Source organism: Protobothrops mucrosquamatus, unplaced genomic scaffold (assembly GCF_001527695.2).
Source record: "Protobothrops mucrosquamatus isolate PMUCROS unplaced genomic scaffold, P.Mucros_1.0 scaffold1946, whole genome shotgun sequence".
NCBI classification, from domain to species: Eukaryota; Metazoa; Chordata; class Lepidosauria; order Squamata; family Viperidae; genus Protobothrops; species Protobothrops mucrosquamatus.
The window spans coordinates 529,375-549,333 of record NW_015388067.1 but is presented as its reverse complement, the minus strand read 5'-3'; the positions used below and the strand labels follow the sequence as shown (position 1 = coordinate 549,333).

Here is a 19,959-nt window from a genome sequence, read left to right as displayed (position 1 = left end):
ATGTCATCTCTCAACTCTGTATTCTTCTCTTCAAGTTTCTCTTCAAGTTTCTTTTCAAACATATCCTCCATTTCCATTCTAATCTGTCTAGCATTGTCCTTTAATGCATCTTGAATATCTTTCAGTGTAAGTGCTGGGATTGGGGGGGAGGGCGGAGGAGTCTTAGATTTTGGCTGCTGTGGTGTTTGAACAGCTGGAGTGGAGATTGTACTTTTCTGAGGAACAAAAGTTCCCACACGCTTAGAAGCCATTTTACTTCTCTCCTTCTTCTCTTATACTTTCACTTATAAACATAAGTTAAAATCTTGTAAAGATCATATAAAAATCTTATAAAGTCTTGTAATCACCTCAAGCAGTGGTAGAAACAGAAAGCTTATCCAACCAGCTCAAAGTAACAAAATCTGTTACCATAATAATCCAAAAGAAAGTCTCCAGAAAGTGAAAGTCTCATATATTTTTAATTTAAAAAAAAACAGAAACGCCCATCCGCAGCCATATTCTTCTTCTTCTTCCAGTTAACATAAAAAACGAAGAAGATACTTTAATTCTAGAGTTAAGGTTTCAGTCCAAACAATTTTTAAATCCTCCTGGTAGGCTCTGTCTGCCTGTAAAATTCAACTCACGCTTTCCTGGAAAGGCAGAGGCTGAATCCGCGTCTAGCTTCGTTTCAACGAAGGCAGCCTGAAGCACGGAGAAATCCCCGACTCCGGCGGAACTCACCTTAAGCCCTCACAGCTGTCAAAATGCGACGGCTAGGAAGCTCTACCCCTATCAGGGAAGCTCACCCCTTCCCCTTTGCCCAGGGAAGGGGATTCCGAGCCGCGGAACAGCTGTTCCTGCGGCTCTTATGTGTCTTCAGGGCGGACAGCTCACAGAGGAGCTGCCATCGGCGCCGTGATTCAAACCGGAAGCCTCTTTTTTCAAGTAGATAGAACTTGGAGATGGTTTGACCTGGTGTAAAGAAACATCTTATTTTCTAGTCTAGTCTAAAAGATTAATGCTACATCTGTTTTACGTCAGAGAGATGAGGTATAATTGCTTCCATTCTGTTTTCGGTCCAAAACTTTGTGTGTTTTTTTTTCCAGAACTGAACTCCAAGGAAAACAATTCTGGAGCTAAAGAATACAAACTGGCCATGAACCTTCTTTCTATGTCTCTGGTTTGTGATTTAAAAAATCCATTATTAATATCAAACCTGCAATGAATTGCCTGAAGCCACCTTGTTCGTTTTCGGTTGCCACAAGATTGGGGGGGAGGAGATATGGAAAGTTCTATGCTAGCCTAAACAATTCTCTGTCCCGTGGGAACCAAGGACATTTCTATTCTTTCAGCTGGGGCGCTGAGCCTAATGTCAGAAAGCCTGCCAAACTATTCTATTGGGAAATGTAGCTGATTGCATAGATTTGGGGTGGGAATTTTAACTTTGTAATAGTTACTTTTGGAGGGAACTTTAGTCTTTGTTACACTTTTGATCATGCTGATACTTTGTAGCCAATAAGCATGTTCTTAGAGGAAAACTCAAGCCTCAAAGTTCTGCTTTAATTGGTCTCATCTATCGGAACCTTGAAATTAATTTATGAATAAAGAAGTTAAAATTACTATGGCACTTTTTAAAAAACACCTGAAGTATGACACCTGGGAGCAAGACTCAGGGAATAACCAATTCACTGTTATGCACATCAGGCACTGAAACTCTCATTGCTTGTCTTTACCATAGTCACTATGAAAAATCATGGCTGATTATGTTTACAGGTAATCCCCAATTTATGACCACAATTGGGACTGGGATTTCAGTTGTAAGTTATGACAGTCATAAGTCAAGGCATTCACACTGCACCTAATTTTACAGCCATTTTGGGATGGTCATTACAAATTGTGTTTTCTCCCCAAAATGGCAAAAAATGCAAAAAATTGGCAAAATTGTTGCATATTGCAGCCATATAACTGTGGGATGCTGCTATCAGTCATGAATGTGAGTTGGTTGCCTAGCACCTGAAATGTGGTCATGTGACTTTAAGGCAGGTGTGACACAAGATTTTATGTTGTCTGGAAATGCTTCATAGGCTATATAGACCCTCTCTGAGGCCACTGTAAATAAACTGTTCTAAGTTGAGGACTATGTGCAATTTATTTGGAAGACAATATTAGATCATTTTGTTTCCTTAATAATTAGCAGTCTTTCTTTTTCTTATTTTGATTTTCTTGAAGTAGTGTATCTAGTAGATCCTTATATTATAACCTTATAACAAAATAGAAGTGAAAGGGTGGACACATATTGTTTTTTCCAATTGTAGGTGTATATAGTTTGGGGCTATACTAGCACTTTTTGAATCATTAAATAGTCAAAGAATACATACAGAATATTGATGTGTAAATATATGGACATAAACTTATCCCTAAGATGTACACTAAATCAAATATTTTAGAAGCAACCAGAAGTTATCAGCCTTAATCTCAGTTTTTGCAATAAAAAGACTGCATGAAAAAACTTCTTCCTAGCATCATTCCTGTGCTATGGCAGCCTCAAATAACTTCTAGATAAAGTTATAAAATAATTAAATTTAAAGGAAAGGTGAAGAGAGTTTTGAGTAGTCTTAGTATTATATCATTAGTATGAAAAGTCACCATGATAACAGAGCAAAATTATCAGTAATGAAATGATTAACAGCTAGCACACAAGATAATGTTTTAGGTAATTATTTGTCATTTCAGCAAAATAACAATGTGGACATAGAATCAGCATTTTATAGTTCAAATTAGATGTTAACTCTACAAATATCTGTTTCAGTCCCTGTCAAGAAAACAGAGATACTTTCTGGATCAAAACTGTGCAGTATATGGAAGCAACCAGTGGTGGGATTCAGCCAGTTCGCACCACTTCGCAGAACCGGTAGCACCCACCTATTCTTCATTTCACAAGTAAAATAAAGGTGTGTGAATTCCAAAGTGCTAATATCCAGTTTAACTCTAATTTCAATAATGGATTTCATTGGAAATGGAAATGTCACCTATATCTTAATAGAATTTAACACATACCCATGTTTAGGCAAAATTCTTATGTATTTGTCAGTTCTTTTGTCAGTTCCTTTCATCCCTTTGACAAAACTAAAAAAATAAAATGTTTATCAGGGGGCAGTAATTAAAAGTTTTACTGCTTAGTACTCAGAAAACTCTGAAAAATAAAAGCAATAATAAACTGGGAAAAACTGCATTTTTATAAGCAGTCCTGCATCTTAAAAAATATTGAATGTTTCTGCTAACATTTCATTCCCACTGTACCTGAATCTGGATGCCAAGGGTCTGTCGTAGAAGACATTGGTTGGATGGTTTGTGGATTTGCTCCGCAGTTGGATTCTACAAGTTCTCCTTCTGTGTAAATGTGAGAAGAGATATTGGTCTGTCTCAAGGCTGCCTTGAGTGGAGTAATCTGGTTGAACTGCACACGTGACAGGCAACCAGAAAATCCTCGTGTGTTATATTTATCTATGTCTTGATCAATCTTTCCAAGTTCTAAAAGGAAAAAACAAACAACAGAAATGAGTTTGTAACAATTTGTCTAGCACAGAAGCTTCATTGGTACTAGGATCTTGTAAAGATATTGTTTGTGAATGCAGTCAAAATACTTTCTATCTCTTGGAATTTACCTTAGTATAAGCCCAAGAATGAATCATTCTACATAGGGGTGTCAAACTGCTGGCCCGCGGGCCGGATGCGTCATGCCAAAACCGCACCTACCCTATTGCCGGCAATGGGAAAAAAGTTGTAATGCGTAACAACCTTGCTTTTTTCTTTTTATCTATCCTTTTATTTTTTATTTTTGAAAATAGCATATATGCCTTAAAATGCAGAAAGATATATCTTCTATCAAACAAGATCAATGAAAAACATAAAAATAATTATTAAAAACATGAAAACAAATAAAATGAACTTTTTTAAAAACCAAAAGTTTGCTTCATTTTTATTTTTAAAATGTTTGGAATGCAGATATTTACAAAGGATAATTTTACTTTTAAAGCAAATCAGTTGATGTGACTGCCTTTGCTATAATGATTAATCATGCATAGGAGATTTAAAATATGCAACAAACTATATTGTCCAGCTTGTTTAGGACCCTGAGGCATCATTATGCAGCAACAATTTAAACTGAGGCATCATTATGCAGCAACAATTCAAACTTTCATGATTGATAAAAGCAGAGAGACTATATGGATGACAGACTTCTGAAGTTGATGTCTTTTTCTCATTTCTATCCAGTAAATAATGTGCTAATGGGATTTTCCCATTTAAAACAGCAAGCATACAAAGAGAAGAACTATCCATCAGAATAAATTCATTCTTAATTAAATAAAAACCATAATACAAAGGCTGTTCTTCGTAGTTGAATTACAATACTACACATCAATTCCTGAGCCAGCAGGAATCTAACAGCACAACATTCACTATAGTGATGTCTATTCTGTTTATACCCTATCCTGTTTACCTTAACACTGGCAAGATTCTGCCAAATTGAACCAGACTGACAGAGTGTGATGTTAAGGGTTACAACCTATCATTAATGTGTTAAGAAAGTGCTCCTGAAGAGAGGATGGTCCTGATTTTTATAGCCTTGAAGAAGTTGGTAAACAGTTTGGTCACTTGTGCAAAAGTGGAGTCACTTGTGCAAATATTTGTTCTTTCTTTATTATGTCAAATCAAATAAATCCTTTGCTATGGTTTTTGTGCCAGAAAGCACAATAATAAAATACATAGGTTGTAATTATTAAAAAAAGTGTTAAAACAAGCAATAAAATTATATAAAATATATTATTATAGTACAAATAACAGTGGCAGCGAACAAAATTTGTGCTAAACCTCAAACATACGATGTATATAACAAATAATGAGCAGCCTGGAAAGATATCTCAGGATTCTGGTCAGATAGAAGTAGTGACAGATAGCAATAGCAATAGCACTTAGACTAATATACTGCTTCACAGTGCTTTACAGCCCACTCTAAGTGGTTTAGAGAGTGAGCATATTGCAGGTCCTGGGTCCTCATTTTACCGATCTTGGAAGGATGAAAGGCTGAATCAATCTTGAGCTGCTCAGAATCGAACTCCTGAAGTGAGCAGTGAGTTAGTCTGCAATACTGCATTCTAACCCTGTGGCCCCATGGCTCAAATAGGCATGGTGCTCCCTACCAGATAGTTCATTATTGTATCATTATTATATTTCCAGTTCTGCATTTTGCCTAAAAAATATTTCAAGATGAAGAGAAGAATGTGTCATTTTGTGATTGATACTTCAAGTTTGTACACACAGTGAGTGATGTTTCCTGGTGCTTCTAATTGCAGTCTCTCAGGGAAGGATGTCAAAATCCAAAACAGCACTAGTATTCCGTCTCCGGGCTTCTTTTGTCCCTTCCTTACAGGAGCAGAAAAATTAAACTTTAAACTTAAAGCAACTAACTTTTCATGCTCAGAAAATACAGCCCTTCTTTTGCCACCACTTGTTCTCGTCTCTATTACCAACCAGCACATCCTCTCGCCCAGTGGTGGGATTCAGCCGGCTTCACTGGTTTGGTATTTTTTTTTTTAGTTTGGTGAACCAGTTATGATAAATCCGTGTTTTCCAGAACACGTCTGGTTTTCATTCAACTTCTTTTCAGGTGGGAAAAAAAAACCTTCCCAAAAGTCCAAGAGAGGAGTGATGAAAACCAAATGGAGGCATGATGCCTTCAATCATGTCACTCAGGTAAAAACTAGGTGGTCCCTGTCAGAGGTAATTTCAGGAATAGAATAGAATAGAATAGAATAGAATAGAATAGAATAGAATAGAATAGAATAGAATAGAATAGAATAGAATAGAATAGAGCTGGAAGGGACTTTGGAGGTCTTCTAATCCAAGCAGGAGAACCTGTACCATCTCAGACAAGTGACTGTCTAGCCTCTTTTTAAAAATCTCTAGTAATGGAACATCCACGATTTCTGGGGGCAAGCTGTTCCACTGATTAATTGTCCTCATTGTCAGGAAGTTTCTCCTTAATTCCAGGTTGCTTCTCTCTTTGAAAAGTTTCCAACCATTGTTTCTTGTCCTGCCCTCTGGTGCTTTGGAGAATAACATGGCACCCTCTTCTTTGTGGCAGCCCCTCAAATATTGGAATACTACTATCATGTCTCCCCTATTTTTTTCCTTTAGACTAGCCAAACCCAAGTCCTGCAGCCATTCTTCGTATGTTTTAGTCTCCCGGACTTTGATCATCTTAATTGCTCTTCTCTGAATTTTTTCCAAACTCTCAATATCTTTTTTTTGATATGGTGACCAAAATTGGCTGCAGTATATTCAAGGTGTGGTCTTGTGGTACCCCACTGCTTACCTCTCCATGTGGATGTAGTGCCATTGAGGATTACTCGTTGAATACGGTTTGCCAGCCAGCTACAGTCTATCTGGTGGTGATGTTGTCTATTTCACCTTTTTCTAGCTTGCCAAGGAGTAGGTTGTGGTCTACTTTATCAAATGCCTTACTGAAGTCTAAGTATACTATGCCCACTGCGTTTCACTGGTCTATTAGTTTAGTCACTTTGTTGAAGAATGAAATAAGATTGGTTTGGCATGATCTGTTTTTAACAAACCTGTGCTGGCTATTAATTATAACTTTGTTTGCTTCTAGTTGTTCGCAGATCTGTTTTTTGATTATCTTTTCTAGGATCTTCCCAGGTATTGATGTTAAACTGATTGGTCTATAGTTTACTGCAGGGCTTTTCAACTGGTGGTACGCGTACCACCTGTGGTACTTTGCCACTTGGCAGGTGGTACGCGACTGCTAGCCAAGTGTAGCAGGGGAGGGGAATGAGCCTAAGCAGCCTGAGGGAGAGGCAGCTGCAGCTGCATGACTGTCTGGACTGGGCAAAAGCTCCAGGAGCCAGCAGGGCTCCAGCTGATTGGCTTCAGCTGATTGGTGTTTCCGGAAGCAGCTCAGAGCTGGAGGTGAACTAAAGAAAAGGGGGGAGGAGAGGAGAGGCTATAAAAAGAGGTGGTTTGGGTGGGGGAAGGGAAAAAAAGACAACAGGAAAGGTTTAATCCCTTTAAACAAATGAAATTAATATTACCCCCTTTAATTGAGTGTGTCTATGGCTTTTAGAAAGTTTTCTTTGAAGGTAAATAGGCTTAATTTAAAGCTAAAGCTGTTTGCAATTGCCAGAGCCTTTCAATCTAGGATTGCAACATTGTGACACCTGACACGCCTGAGGCAGCTTAAAAGGGGGGGGGAAACGGAGGCTTATTTTGTGAGCCTTTCTTGCTTTGTACTTGATTCTTGTATCCTTAAGCGTACAGGGAAGGGATTGGGGGGGGTGCATTCTTACTGTGGAAGAGCTGAGAAGAAGAAGGGCCGACCAGCTAGCTAAGGAGTCTACAAACTTAGCAACTTTAAGACCTGTGGACTTCAACTCCCAGAATTCCTCAACCAGCCATGAGGGCTGAGGAATTCTGGGAGTTGAAGTCCACAAGTCTTATAAGTGCCAGGTTTGAAGACCCCTGAACTAGCTGGTAGTGGTGCATATTAATAAACATGGATAAATTCATCATACATTTGTCAATGCAAAGGGAAAGTGATTCAGCAAAGGAACAGCCACCGAAGAAATTAAAACTGGTACTTTTTTTCTTTTTTTCTAGTTTGTAATATTTTATTAGATTATAGAATAAAATACAAAAATACAAAAGCAAATAGTAGGACACAGTGGGGAGGAAAAAGGGGGGAAAGTGAGGGGGAGAAGGGAAAAAGAAAAGACTTCCTCTGTTGCAGTAGAAGGAAGCATTAACATTGAAACTCAATTTTTTACTTTTCCATAATATTATAAACTAGCCATTTCTATAACAACAAATGAATCTAATCAGTAAAACCCAAAATCCCCCCCTTTTTGTAGTCATCAAGTTTTTCACACCTTGCTAAGCACTGGTGGTACTCAAATATTGTCATGTCCTAAAAGTGGTACAATCTGTGAAAAGGTTGAAAATCCCTGGTTTACTGGGTCTGTTTTTTCTCCTTTCTTGAAGATGGGAACCACATCAGCCCTTTTCCAATCCTCAGGTACTTCCCCGGTGCTCCAGGATTTATGAAAGATGTGGTGCAACAGTTCTGAGATGACATCTGACAGCTCTTTCAGAACTCTGGGATGTAATCTGTCGGGCCCCGGTGATTTATATTCGTCAACGTTGGATAGGTGTTCTCTTACCATTTTCTTGCTTATTTTAATTTTTGTTTCTAATTTGTCTTTTGCAGTGGTTTTTTTGGTATATTGGGTTTCTTTTTGTGTGAAGACTGATGCAAAGTATGAGTTAAGCAGCTCTGCTTTCTCCCTGTTGCCTGTTATTTCCTTGCCATCTTCTCTCTTTAGTGGACTTACAGTTTCCTTGATTTTTTTCTTGTTGTTAATATAGATGTTTCAGCTCTCTAGTTTCCTGATTGGTGCATATGGGAAAGGGGACGAGGCACCAAGTATTAGCTGGAATTGTGGCTCTGGAACTTTTTCCTATCTAGCTATACAGAGCGCAAGTAATGATGAGCAGGAAAGCTCTTAAAGGGTTCTGTGATTTCATGCATTAAACGGTAATGTATTTTTTTTGTAGCAGAATGAGCTTTCCTATTTTATACCAAGACTTATGGTTTAAATTTAAATAGCAGAATTTCAATTTCATATATCAAACCTTAGTTTAGTGTTTTAATATAATAAGCATTGTTTAAGTGACAGGTTCTATTTCAGATGGCAAATAGCAGTTCCATGGCAGCAACTGTGATTTCATATATCAAATGCTTATTTAGTTAAGCAATTTTGTCATTTTATAGAGTAAACTGTTATAAGTAGCAGAGATTTCATGAGCTGTTATTCCAGAAACATTGGTTTTAGCCCAGAGATATGTAATTGCATATACTAAACACTGATTCAGTCAGAGATAACTTCCATACAAGTAGTCCTAAACTTACAACCGTTCATTTAGTGACCGGCATTGAAAAAAGTAACTTATGACCATTTTTCATAGTTAAGATGTGTTGCCATGTAACTTCCATTGTTGATACTTTATATTTTTTCTTTTTTCCTTTATGCTTTGTGATTATACATTCTTTTGTTCCTTTATATATTTGTCCTTTATTCTTGAAATAGAATAAAAGGCAGAGAACCAGTTGTTAAATTATTTGAATCCCATTTCTGCTCTCCCCCCTCTGGATTTGAATCTTGTTCATAATTTCCTAGAATCTGCTTTTGTTATTGCAGTTTTTCTTTTCAACTTTGTATATGATGTATGCCATTTTCATATGACCTGTCTTTCCTTCCTGAAAACACAACAGAAGGGGAAAAAACCATTTATTTCCCCACCCCACCCAAGTTTTAACTATATTTTATCTTAAGAGCCACTGCTGCTACTCTCTAAACTGTTTTTTCTTAAATAAGACTATGCTATGTCATTTTCATAACAATTATCCTTTCAAATATTGAGAGATATACACATTGACCTTCCTTAAAAAAACTGACCCAGAAGGAAATTATTCTGCTCTCAAATTTCATCTAAATTTATCAAGGGATAAACATGTTATACATGGTTTTCCTTGTAAAATTACTGTCCAAATGGAAAGAAAACAAATCTCAACATCTCCAGTTATCTGATATTGAACATACTTCATCTTCTCATTAAGAGTGCCTGTTAGGTTAGATAGGAAAATATAGCATATTTTATTTCTGTATCAATATTCTATATCAACAGCATATAGGATACCAAATTAAAAATTACATTTTCAAAATAATTCCTGAATAATTTTAAAATAAAATTCAGCTCTTATGAATTGCTGAATCAAAATTCCAATTAAATATAATATGATGCAATTAATAAATAAATATAAAATTAATAAAAAGGGTTGGTATGTAACAACATTTTAGTTTTTATGAAGGCACTAAAGATTATGGTATACCATTTTCTGTACTTTTATGAAACTACAATTACAGGGCTGAAATTGTAGGATTATTTATGTCAGTTAAATTAATGGGATTTCTGGGATCATGAACTTATCTACTCACTGTTAAAATAATTCATCTTGATTTATGTTGCTTAACTTATCAGATATTATAAGGAGAACAATGTGGATGGTAGCTTAATCAGCTTAGAAACTTTTGAAGGAAAAAATTACTTTCAATCACTTTTATTAGCCCTAGTTCCATTGTATTGTGCAGTAAATATAAATGTTAATGATAAGACTACAGCCATAAATCTGCATCTGATGTTCCAGTTTCTATCAATTATATACATACATACATACATACATACATACATACATACATACATCAATAAAATATAGAAAAAACGAACACCAGGATAAAAATAAAACAAACCTGTTTAATACAAACAAGTTTGTAAATAAAAGAATTACCAAGCTTTCATCGGCCCGACTGCCGACATCATCAGGGTTGGAATGCTAGGTGATTAGGAAGCTTGCCTATATAGCTACCTGTCTCTGCGCCCGGCTTCTCGAGCACGTAATCGGCCCATTATATATATATCCAAATAGCTAAAAAAGCACGAGCACCAGGAAATTTTACAAAACTATAAATGTTTTAATTCAATAACACACCGAGCTTTCGTTGGCCACTGCCAACATCGTCAGGGTACATTCTAGTCGATGGGGAAGCTCCTTTTATAAATGGGACACAGTCTGCACCCGGCTCCTAGATCGCGTCACGGGTCCTGATCGGCCAATCTGCACTTTGGCCGTGGTTTGTATATCATTGCCTGCTTTTTCTCTACTTTTCTTACATGTGTGTGCATTATTGCCCCTTCCTCCCTCCTCGGCCAATCTGCACTTTGGTCGTGGTTTGTATATCATTGCCTGCTTTTTCTCTACTTTTCTTACATGTGTATGCATTATTGCCCCTCCCTCCCTCCTCGTATAGCCTCCCAAAGGGATTCTTTGTCATTCTTTGCTCACTCATGGATCCTGCCTCTTTAAGGTGTTCCCTCTTCTCACATTCCTCCCTATTAGTACACTTTCTTCCGTCCTCCCCCCCTTCTGTCCGTCATTTACATTCCCATTGTCATCCTTCCTGCTGCAGGGCTTTGCTCTAAGTGTCTCACCTTGGTTCCTATTCTCCAGTCGTTCCCCCTCATCGGAACATTTGTCAATCTCACGGGTACTGTCTCCTCCCAGCTTAGTACGGAAGAAAGTGTACTAATAGGGAGGAATGTGAGAAGAGGGAACAACTTAAAGAGGAAGGATCCACGAGTGAGCAAAGAATGACAAAGAATCCCTTTGGGAGGCTATACGAGGAGGGAGGGAGGGGCAATAATGCATACACATGTAAGAAAAGTAGAGAAAAAGCAGGCAATGATATACAAACCACGACCAAAGTGTAGATTGGCCGATCAGGACCCATGACGCGATCTAGGAGCTGGGTGCAGACTGCGTCCCATTTATAAAAGGAGCTTCCCCATCGACTAGAATGTGCCCTGATGATGTTGGCAGTGGCCAATGAAAGCTTGGTGTGTTATTGAATTAAAACTTTTATAGTTTTGTAAAATTTCCTGGTGCTCATGCTTTTTTAGCTATTTGGATATGAATAGACCCAGGAATCATCTGTTTGTTTTTAATATATATATACTTGCTGTGTCTCTTCAATAAAATGTGCAGAGCATCACTATGGCCATAGTCATAAGTGAAAAAGAAATAAGAAAAAAAATTGTCCAGTGCCATCTGTGGATCAGTAAATGAATATATTTGGAGAATAATGTACAAAATGTTACCCATGATTGGCTCTGAGTGGTACAAAGTCAACTGCTGCTATTAGCAGAAGTCCAGGCATAAGGCAAGGGCAGTCCTCAGAGCAAGGCAAAGGTCCAAAACAAGGAGCAATTTCCAAAGGGCACAGTGAAACAAAATGCAAATGCAGTTTAGAAAAGGACACAGTTCAAACCAAAAGGCAAAGAGCACTTCTCAAAACAAGACAGGGTCCAAGGCAAGGCAGGTCTGAAGGAAGAATCTTCAGGGCTAGGGCAAGCCAAGAACATTCCTCATAGCAAGGCAAAAGCAGTCCAAGTAGTCGGGGTGGCCTGTGCTGATTATGCCTTTTTTCCATTCTTTGCACTCAGGGATCGGGGACGGGGAGGCATTTGCTCATCTCTGGAACTCCATCGCTCTTCTGCTCTGCTGCCTGCCCTTTCCATCTCCTCCTCCCTTCTGTGATCAGCCTGGGCCCTCTCTCCCCCCTTACCTACTCTTCCGAGGCCCGATGGACCTGGGACTGCCTCGTCTTCATTCTCAGGTCATTCCTCCTGGACCATAGGGACTGCACCATCCCCTTGCACCGGCCCCAGTTTGTGAACCCCAGGAACTGCAACTGCTTTCAGGTGTGGGGTGGACCCCATTCCAGAACAGCCTGCACCTTTTCTGGGTCCATCTCTACTCCCTCGTGTGAAATCCGGTAGCCTAAATAATCGATCTTTTCCTTGTGGAATTCACATTTTGAAAGCTTGGTATACAGCTTAGCTGCGCAGAGCTTGTTTATGACCTCTCTAATTTCACATGCTCAGCTTTTGTTTCAGTGTAAATTAAAATATTGTCCAAGTACACCAAAACCCCTTTATACAGATGTTCATGGAGCACCTTGCTTATCAGTTGCATAAACACTGCCAGGGCTCCTTGTCATCCAAATGGAAGTACTTTAAATTGGAAGCAGCCTAGGGGACAGTTAGAATGGTTTTCCATTTATCTTCCTCTTTGATTCTGACCCTGTAATAAGCGTCCCACAGGTCTAGCTTAGAAAAGATTCTCCCTTTCGAGAGATCGGCTAGCACAGTGGTGGCGAACCTATGGCACGCGTGCCAGAGGCAGCACTCGGAGCCCTCTCTGTGGGCACATGTGCCGTTGCCCCAGCCCTGCCTCCCCCATGGCCCCCACCACACCAACAGCCTCCCGGAGGAAAGTTACCCCCGAGCGTGGCCCGTGCGGAACACGCAGCCAAGAACATGGCAGCCAGGCAGCGGACACAAGACTCTGCCCTCGTGCCCCGTCGCATGCAGTTGATTCTGCGGGGTGCAGGCAGAGGGCGTGGCTGCCATGTTGCTGCTGGGCCACCTGGGCAATCTGTGGCAGGCTGTGGAGGCAGTGGGTGGCCCTGCGGGCAGGCAGAGCATGGGGTGGGGAGCGAGATGGGGCGAGGTGGGTGGAGCGGGCAGGGTGGGGGGGTGGGGCCTGGTTTTGGGCACTCGGTCTCTAAAAGGTTTGCCATCACTGGGCTAGCATGTCCTTCATGAGGGGTAAAGGGTACATATTGTCCATGCACACAGTGGTCAAACATCTATAATCCACACATAGATGAAGAGACCCTCCTTTTTTTCCCGAAACAGCACCGGCAGCCATTTTTAGTCTGGCCGGTTGAATGAATCCCCAAGCCAAATTTTTATCTATGGATCAACGCAGTTGATCATTGAGTAGAGCTTAGGCTTTGGTAGTGTGGCTCCAGGAAGAATCTCAATAGCACAGTCCATGGGCGGTTTTTTGTTCATCGGAGCCCTTTTCACTGAAAACTTCAGCTAAGTCATGGTACTCTCAGAGTATGCCTCACAGTTCCCCCTCACTTATTACCACTGCCACCTCATGGTTAGGTTCCTTTCGGGAGCTGCGATGGCTATGAGGGACAGCACTCTGTACCCTGGGGAACCTCAAGTGTCCTGTTCTCTAATCCACCCATGGGTTCCATTTTTTAAGCCATGCCAGTCCTAAGATGAGGGGCCATTCCATGCCAGGTGCCACTATAAAGGTTAGAGTCTTGGAGTGGCTCCCCATAGTTAGCCTGACGAATGTTATGGCAAGAGTGGCTGGGATGCCCCCTGCAACGGATCCATCTATCTGGCAGAATGAGATCAGCTCTTTTAGCCTCCTCAAGCAAATCCCCAACTTCCCCACTAGGGTTGGACTTATTAAGCATCTAGTGCAACCCAAGTCCAGTAAGGCCTTCAGGACTACTTTCTTCTCCATGCCTAGGAAAGTAGTTATGGACATGGTTACTGGGGCAATCAGCCCTCTTACCAAGGGTTCGACATTGTAGTTGCTGCGAACATCTCCGGGTCTTTCTCCAGCGGGGTCGGAGTTCCCCCTCCCAACTTTATGAAGGAGCTGAACTCTACGACAGCTCTTCAATGCCGTCTCCCTGGGGCACTGGGGGAGTTTTAATCAACCTTCCTGGGGTACTGGGTTTTTTAAATTGACTTCCCCCCCAGTCGGTATCCCTTCCTCACTGGGGTTTTCGAATGGCATTCTGGCCCAATGGCCCTCCTTGCCACACTTAAAGCAAGCAGTTGAGTGCTGTGCTACTGCGGGGGTCTTTGACATTTTCCTCTTTCCTTCTGGTGGGGACCATCTCCATACTTTGCCGGAATGATGTTGGTTTCAGGCTTGGTTGATCTCTGCCTCTTTGGCCAAGATGCACCAATCATGGAAGTGGGCTGAGGCTTCTCAGGCTCTGCGGCCATCTCCTCTGGTGGGTGCTGCTTGAGCTGGGGTAGCTGCCACTGCCGTTGCCCCCCTAACGGAGTTCGTGGCACTGGTTGATGCCTCAGGGATGGAGAGGTCACTTTCCCTGCTTACAGCTTCCTCCTCCAGCCGTTCCTCACTCAGTTTTCTGCAGGTGTTGACTTCCTTCTCCTTCAGGTTTTTGAAAGCTTCCACCATCAGGTCTATGGCCTGTTTTAGAAAATGATCGGCCTGGTTTGGTGCTTCATCTCTTCCTCATCAAGGTTGAGTGAGCACTCCATTTCATGTTTCCACCCTGGCTTTCTGCTGTCCTGGGTGATAGTCACCTTCTGAGATCCCCATTCCCAGTCTTCCTACTTCCTTCTTCCTACACCAATCAACCATCTCGGTTTTGGGAGGCTTCCTCTCCTGAATCGGAGGAGCTATCACTTAGGCAAGCCCTTGGGGAAGCCTCTGCCTAGCACTCAACCTCTTCTTGCTTGCTGCCATGGTTGGATATTGTGTGCATAGTCTCCACGGTAGCATTTTCTTCCCCTCCAGGTTGACTATTTTGCGGATCTTGCCTAATGTAAGGACCTGCCTCAACTAGTGCTCCCAAGAAAGCAGAACTCTTGAAACTGGCATTGTTTCAACAGGAACCTTTATTGGGAGATAAATTGTTTTGATTAGAGATAATGGACTAGACAGCTATATAAGAGACTGGAAACCATTTGTGAACTTTCTACATGCTAAATATAATAACAGATGGTTAACAGAGAGATTTGAAGATTAGTGTAATTTTTAGCTCAACCTGTTGCCTGCTTTTTCTTCTTTTTTCTTATACACACACACACACACACACACACACACACATACACACACACATATATAAAAAGGGATGAGAATTTATTGCTTTTTCTTTCTTTCAGCACTCAGCCAGGATGGATCCTACATGTTAAATTTAACTGACCACTTTTTCCTACTTTTTTGTACACTATTTTTTTTGGTGATTAGGGTTGAATGTATGTTTTTGTTTTGTTACATATTGTTTGTTTTACTGTTCTTTATGATAAACAATAAACTTATTAAAAAAGAAGAAGTTGTAGCTTAATTTTCACCTCAATTTTTAATTTTAAGTAGGTCTCTGAATTCAGACATATTTATATTTGTACTTTAGAAAATGCTAAGCACTAACTCACATTCATAGAGTGTATTTATGACAATGTTAAAATTTTAATAAAAGCTACCTTGAGGTTTAAGAATTTCACGTTTTCCTATTCTCCAATAGAATAGGGAGTTATTTTCCTATTCCCTCTTTTGAAAACCCAGCCCTATTATCAGAAAGTTCCCCAACAATTAGTTGGGTGACATCACAATTCTTTCATAATGTTTATTATAAAAAAATCTTTAGAAAATGTTGAGGAAAAGGTTATTTCATAAGAAACAAGCAAGATTTATAGAAACATAACATTCAGAAATACATTAAACAAAACAATATGTTTATATGTTCAGATTTCTCCCCCATTCTGAGAATAGCAGAGAGAGAAACCTATTATTAGTGTACTAATCACTCTAATGAACAATTTCTTTAAAATATGTAAGAAACTGACAATCAATGCTATTTACAATATGGAATATAATTTCTTTCCCCATATGATGTTTACTAATGGAGTGGAATTTCATGTGAATATTATGGATGACAAATATTAATCTGTGCAGATCCTTCAATCTTCCTTTGAATCTATCATGCAAATCATGATCATCCTGTCTATGCCTGCAAATAAAAGCACTTCCACCAGGATAATTGGTGAAATGAAGCAGCTGCATAACCCAAGTAATGTACTACTTTCGCTATTTATTTGGTATTGGTCTAATACTTCTAGGGTAGCAACATTAAGTAGACTAAACATCTTGGTGAATAAGATAACTATAGAGATAAAGAAATTGTCTTAATCTTTAAAAAGTGTAAATTCTATTAAGTGTGCTGCTTAATTTGGTTCTATGATAGAATGGTACAGTAAGTCAAACCCATAGCTTATAAAATCTTAGATTATTGGCTACTAATATGATTGATGCTTGTCCAATTCAAATGAGGCAAAAAGCAAGAAGTAGCAAAAAAGGGTAATATTTACTGCAAATAGCTAACAGAACAATATTATTTTTGTTAAATGAAACCAAAGAAAATGGTTCTTTTCCTTATGAATAAAATATCAAATTTATTTGACCTCCTTATTTTTTTATGCTTTATATTTTAATATATATGTTCCACTTATTAATATAGGAGATGACAAGCAGAGCCTGAGGGCAGAGTCAAGAGAGGAATCAGTTTGGAGGTATTATGTTCCCACCAGTGATCCAAGTCCAGCCACCCTTTGAATTCCACTGACTTTTATTTAGTGCCAATTTAGTGCCAACCGTTAGTTGACTAGATTCTTATGTATAGGCTTGGTAAATCCACCAGAGGCACTGTGATCTCTAATGTAAAGCTTTATTAGGTATAGCATACCGGCACAGTATAAAGAATACCAGCTCTGGAAATATGGTGGGAAAAAGTTAATTAAAAGATTAAAACCTTCCCTCCCCTCTCTGACTGTTCAGGTCACATTGTCCAATTAGTCTTCAAATGTCTGTTATGTCTGTTATGAGAAGGAAGCTTCAATTTGCCAAAACATCTCTTCAATGATCTTGTCTCTCACACTGATAACATCCACCTGTGCATTCCAAACCTTCTTCCCCCTCTCCCTGGGCTGTAGGCAAGCTAGAAGGTTCATGGCAGTTCTAAAGCAAGGGGTCTTCATAGCTTGACATACCGCTCCATGGTGCTTTATAGTACTCTCTGAACGGTTTACAATGTCAGCATATTGCCCCCAACCATCTGGAATCTCATTTTATTGAGTTTACTGGAAGGCTGAGTTAACCTTGAGCCCTGTGAGAATCGAAGTCCAGGCTGTGGGCAGAGTTTGCCTGCAATACTGCATTCTAACCACTGTGCTACCAGGCCTCTTTATGGTATGCCACAGTACAAGGGCAAAATCCTGGAAGGATATAATGCCAATTTGATTTTAAAAACACAGTAACTACCTGATTGGATCAGATTATGAAGTTTATCACACATGAGGAAAGCCCTATGTTTGCTGTAGAGAAACCCTCTCCCATCCCAGAGCTCTTACATTATCAGTTGCAATTTGACAGTGGCATATACTAATATTCAAAGCAAAATGTGTTTTTTAAACATCTCAGAGAATGAACTGTTTGGGCTTCCGGTTTTGTGCAGTTAGTGCAATAGCCAAAGGATCATGGGGCTCCGTGCCCTACGGCTGATTTTTCTCTCTTTGGGGAGAGGTGGCAAGGAAGGAGGGAAGCCCCGATGATCGTGGGAGATGACAGTCGATCCGGATGTCCGGGGAAAGTCCTCCAGAAACCGACAGAAGAAAGGCTAGCATCATTTGTGAGTCTAGCCCAAGCTACATGCAGCCAAAGCCAAAAAGCACTAAATTAAGCGTGATCGTAAACAGCATGATTGAACTGGGTAAGAATATTGATTCTCTCTTTTCTACTTGACTGATTTCCTGAAAAAAAAAGAAAAAACCTGAGAAGTAAAAATCTTCGGAAAGTGAGAGGAGGGTGTTGCTCCACCCCGTCTAAACGGAAGCAGTGAATTAAATTTATGGGGAATAAAGATACAGAAATAAAAGTAATATAAGATTTAAACCTGGAAAATGTGAAATCAATGGAATTTATTACGTTTCCTGGCAAAGGATTATTAACGGAGATAAAAGGCTTATTTGTTTTGAAAATTGAAAGATGGACTGGTGCTGACATCTAGTGGTGGATGAAGATGCTACCCTAAATATACAGCCCAGAAAAAAACCCTGATATTGTGACCTTCAAAGCCTTAACTAAACAAAGAAAAGCTGTAATAATAAAAAAGAGAACACTGTGGACTATCTACATAGCAAGAACTATAAAACTTAGAAAAAATTGACCTTCCTGGACTATAAATACTTTTTAAACTGTGACTTTAAAGCGATTGGTAGAGAAAGGATTTTTGGTCATTATGGAGCATCTGAGGTCTGCAGAAAGAATGTACCAAGAAAAAATAAATACTTCCCAGGAGAAAATGTATGTTATGATACAACAATTACAAATGACACAAATTTCAAACTATGAGGAAATTAAAAATGAATTTGAAAACTTAAATGAATGCATCTTTAATTTAACATCACAACAAATAAATGATCAGAAAACAAAAAAAGAAAGAGATTATGTAAAGCAGACAACTGAATATAAACTAGTGGAAAGAAATTTACAGATGGAGACTCAAGTGCAGAAGAACTCACAAGAAACACTGGACATGGAAAAGAAAATTCTAAGACCACAAAATAAATTTGAGGACAAGAAAAAAGATTTGTCAAGATGGATTGCAGAGCTGTTGGGAGTACTGCAAGAAATGAGGAGACAAGAGATGAAGAGACAAATCTTCAATGAATATGAAGGGCAAAATCTTTATACAAAGACATGATGTTTGATTTGCCTCTTATATTTACAACAACATCTACAAGATTATGGAAAGACTCTTTGATTCAATGGAATAGCAAAAGGAAAGGGCTAACATGAGAATTGAGAAATTAGATGATGGGCGTATCAGAGGAAATACTTAAAAATTAAAAATTTGTTCGAATTTCTATTTGTTGAAGAAATAGAAATAGACTTCCGGTTTGAGTTCCTGTGCCGATGGCGGCTTTTCTTTTCGCCGCCTGCCCCGAGGATGCGTAAAAGCCGCAGGAGCAGCGTTAAACAGCTGCTCCGCGCCTTGAATCCCCTTCCCCAGGCAAAGGGGAGGGGGGAGAGTCTCTCTGATAGGGGTAGAACTCCTGAGCTCCCACAGTTTTATAGCTGTGGGGGTGGAGGTGAGTTCCCCCGGAGTCAGGGACTTTTCTCCGCGCTTTGGGCTGCCTCCGTTCTAAGAACAAAGCCAGACACGGACTCATCCTCTGCTTAAAGGAGATCGTGAGTAGACTTTGGAGCAGACAGAGTGATCCAGGTGCTTGAGAGAGGCATGAATAAGAGCCTTCAGCTCTGATTTTAATAACTTCTCCATCAAGATTAAAGTTTAAGAAGGAGAAAAAAAAAGAGGAAAAAATGGCCGCGGAAGGGCGTTTTGCTCTTTAATAGAGACTTTCACTTATTGAGGACTTTCACTTTGGCTTTCACTTTCTGCTGGATTATTATTGTTTTAGAGTTACTGGACTGTAGGTGAACAAAATATCTGTTTTTGCTTTTTTTTTGTGGCAGTTTCAAAAAAGAAGAACTTTATGGGACATTGTATTACATAAATTAAATTTGAGAAGAAGGGTAGTGAAAGTAAAATGGCTTCAAAGCGGGGGGGAAATTTTCCTCCTCCTCAGAAAGGCTTGAGCTCTTCTTCTCCAGCTGTACAGATATCACAGCAAACAAAACCTACTCCTCCACCCTCTCCTCCATTG

At 39.6% G+C, this 19,959-nt stretch overlaps 1 protein-coding gene across 1 annotated transcript in view; it reads right to left on the bottom strand.

The window, feature by feature from the left end:
* Positions 1-3,279: 3,279 nt before the first annotated feature.
* The window catches only part of LOC107294448 (contactin-associated protein-like 2), a gene marked incomplete at its 3' end in the record, with an annotated part of 224,190 nt that continues 207,510 nt past the window's right edge, over positions 3,280-19,959 (bottom strand). The window contains exon 9 of the mRNA XM_015823679.1: positions 3,280-3,510. Coding sequence (XP_015679165.1) covers positions 3,280-3,510 — 231 coding nt within the window. The remainder of the gene's footprint in view (positions 3,511-19,959) is intronic.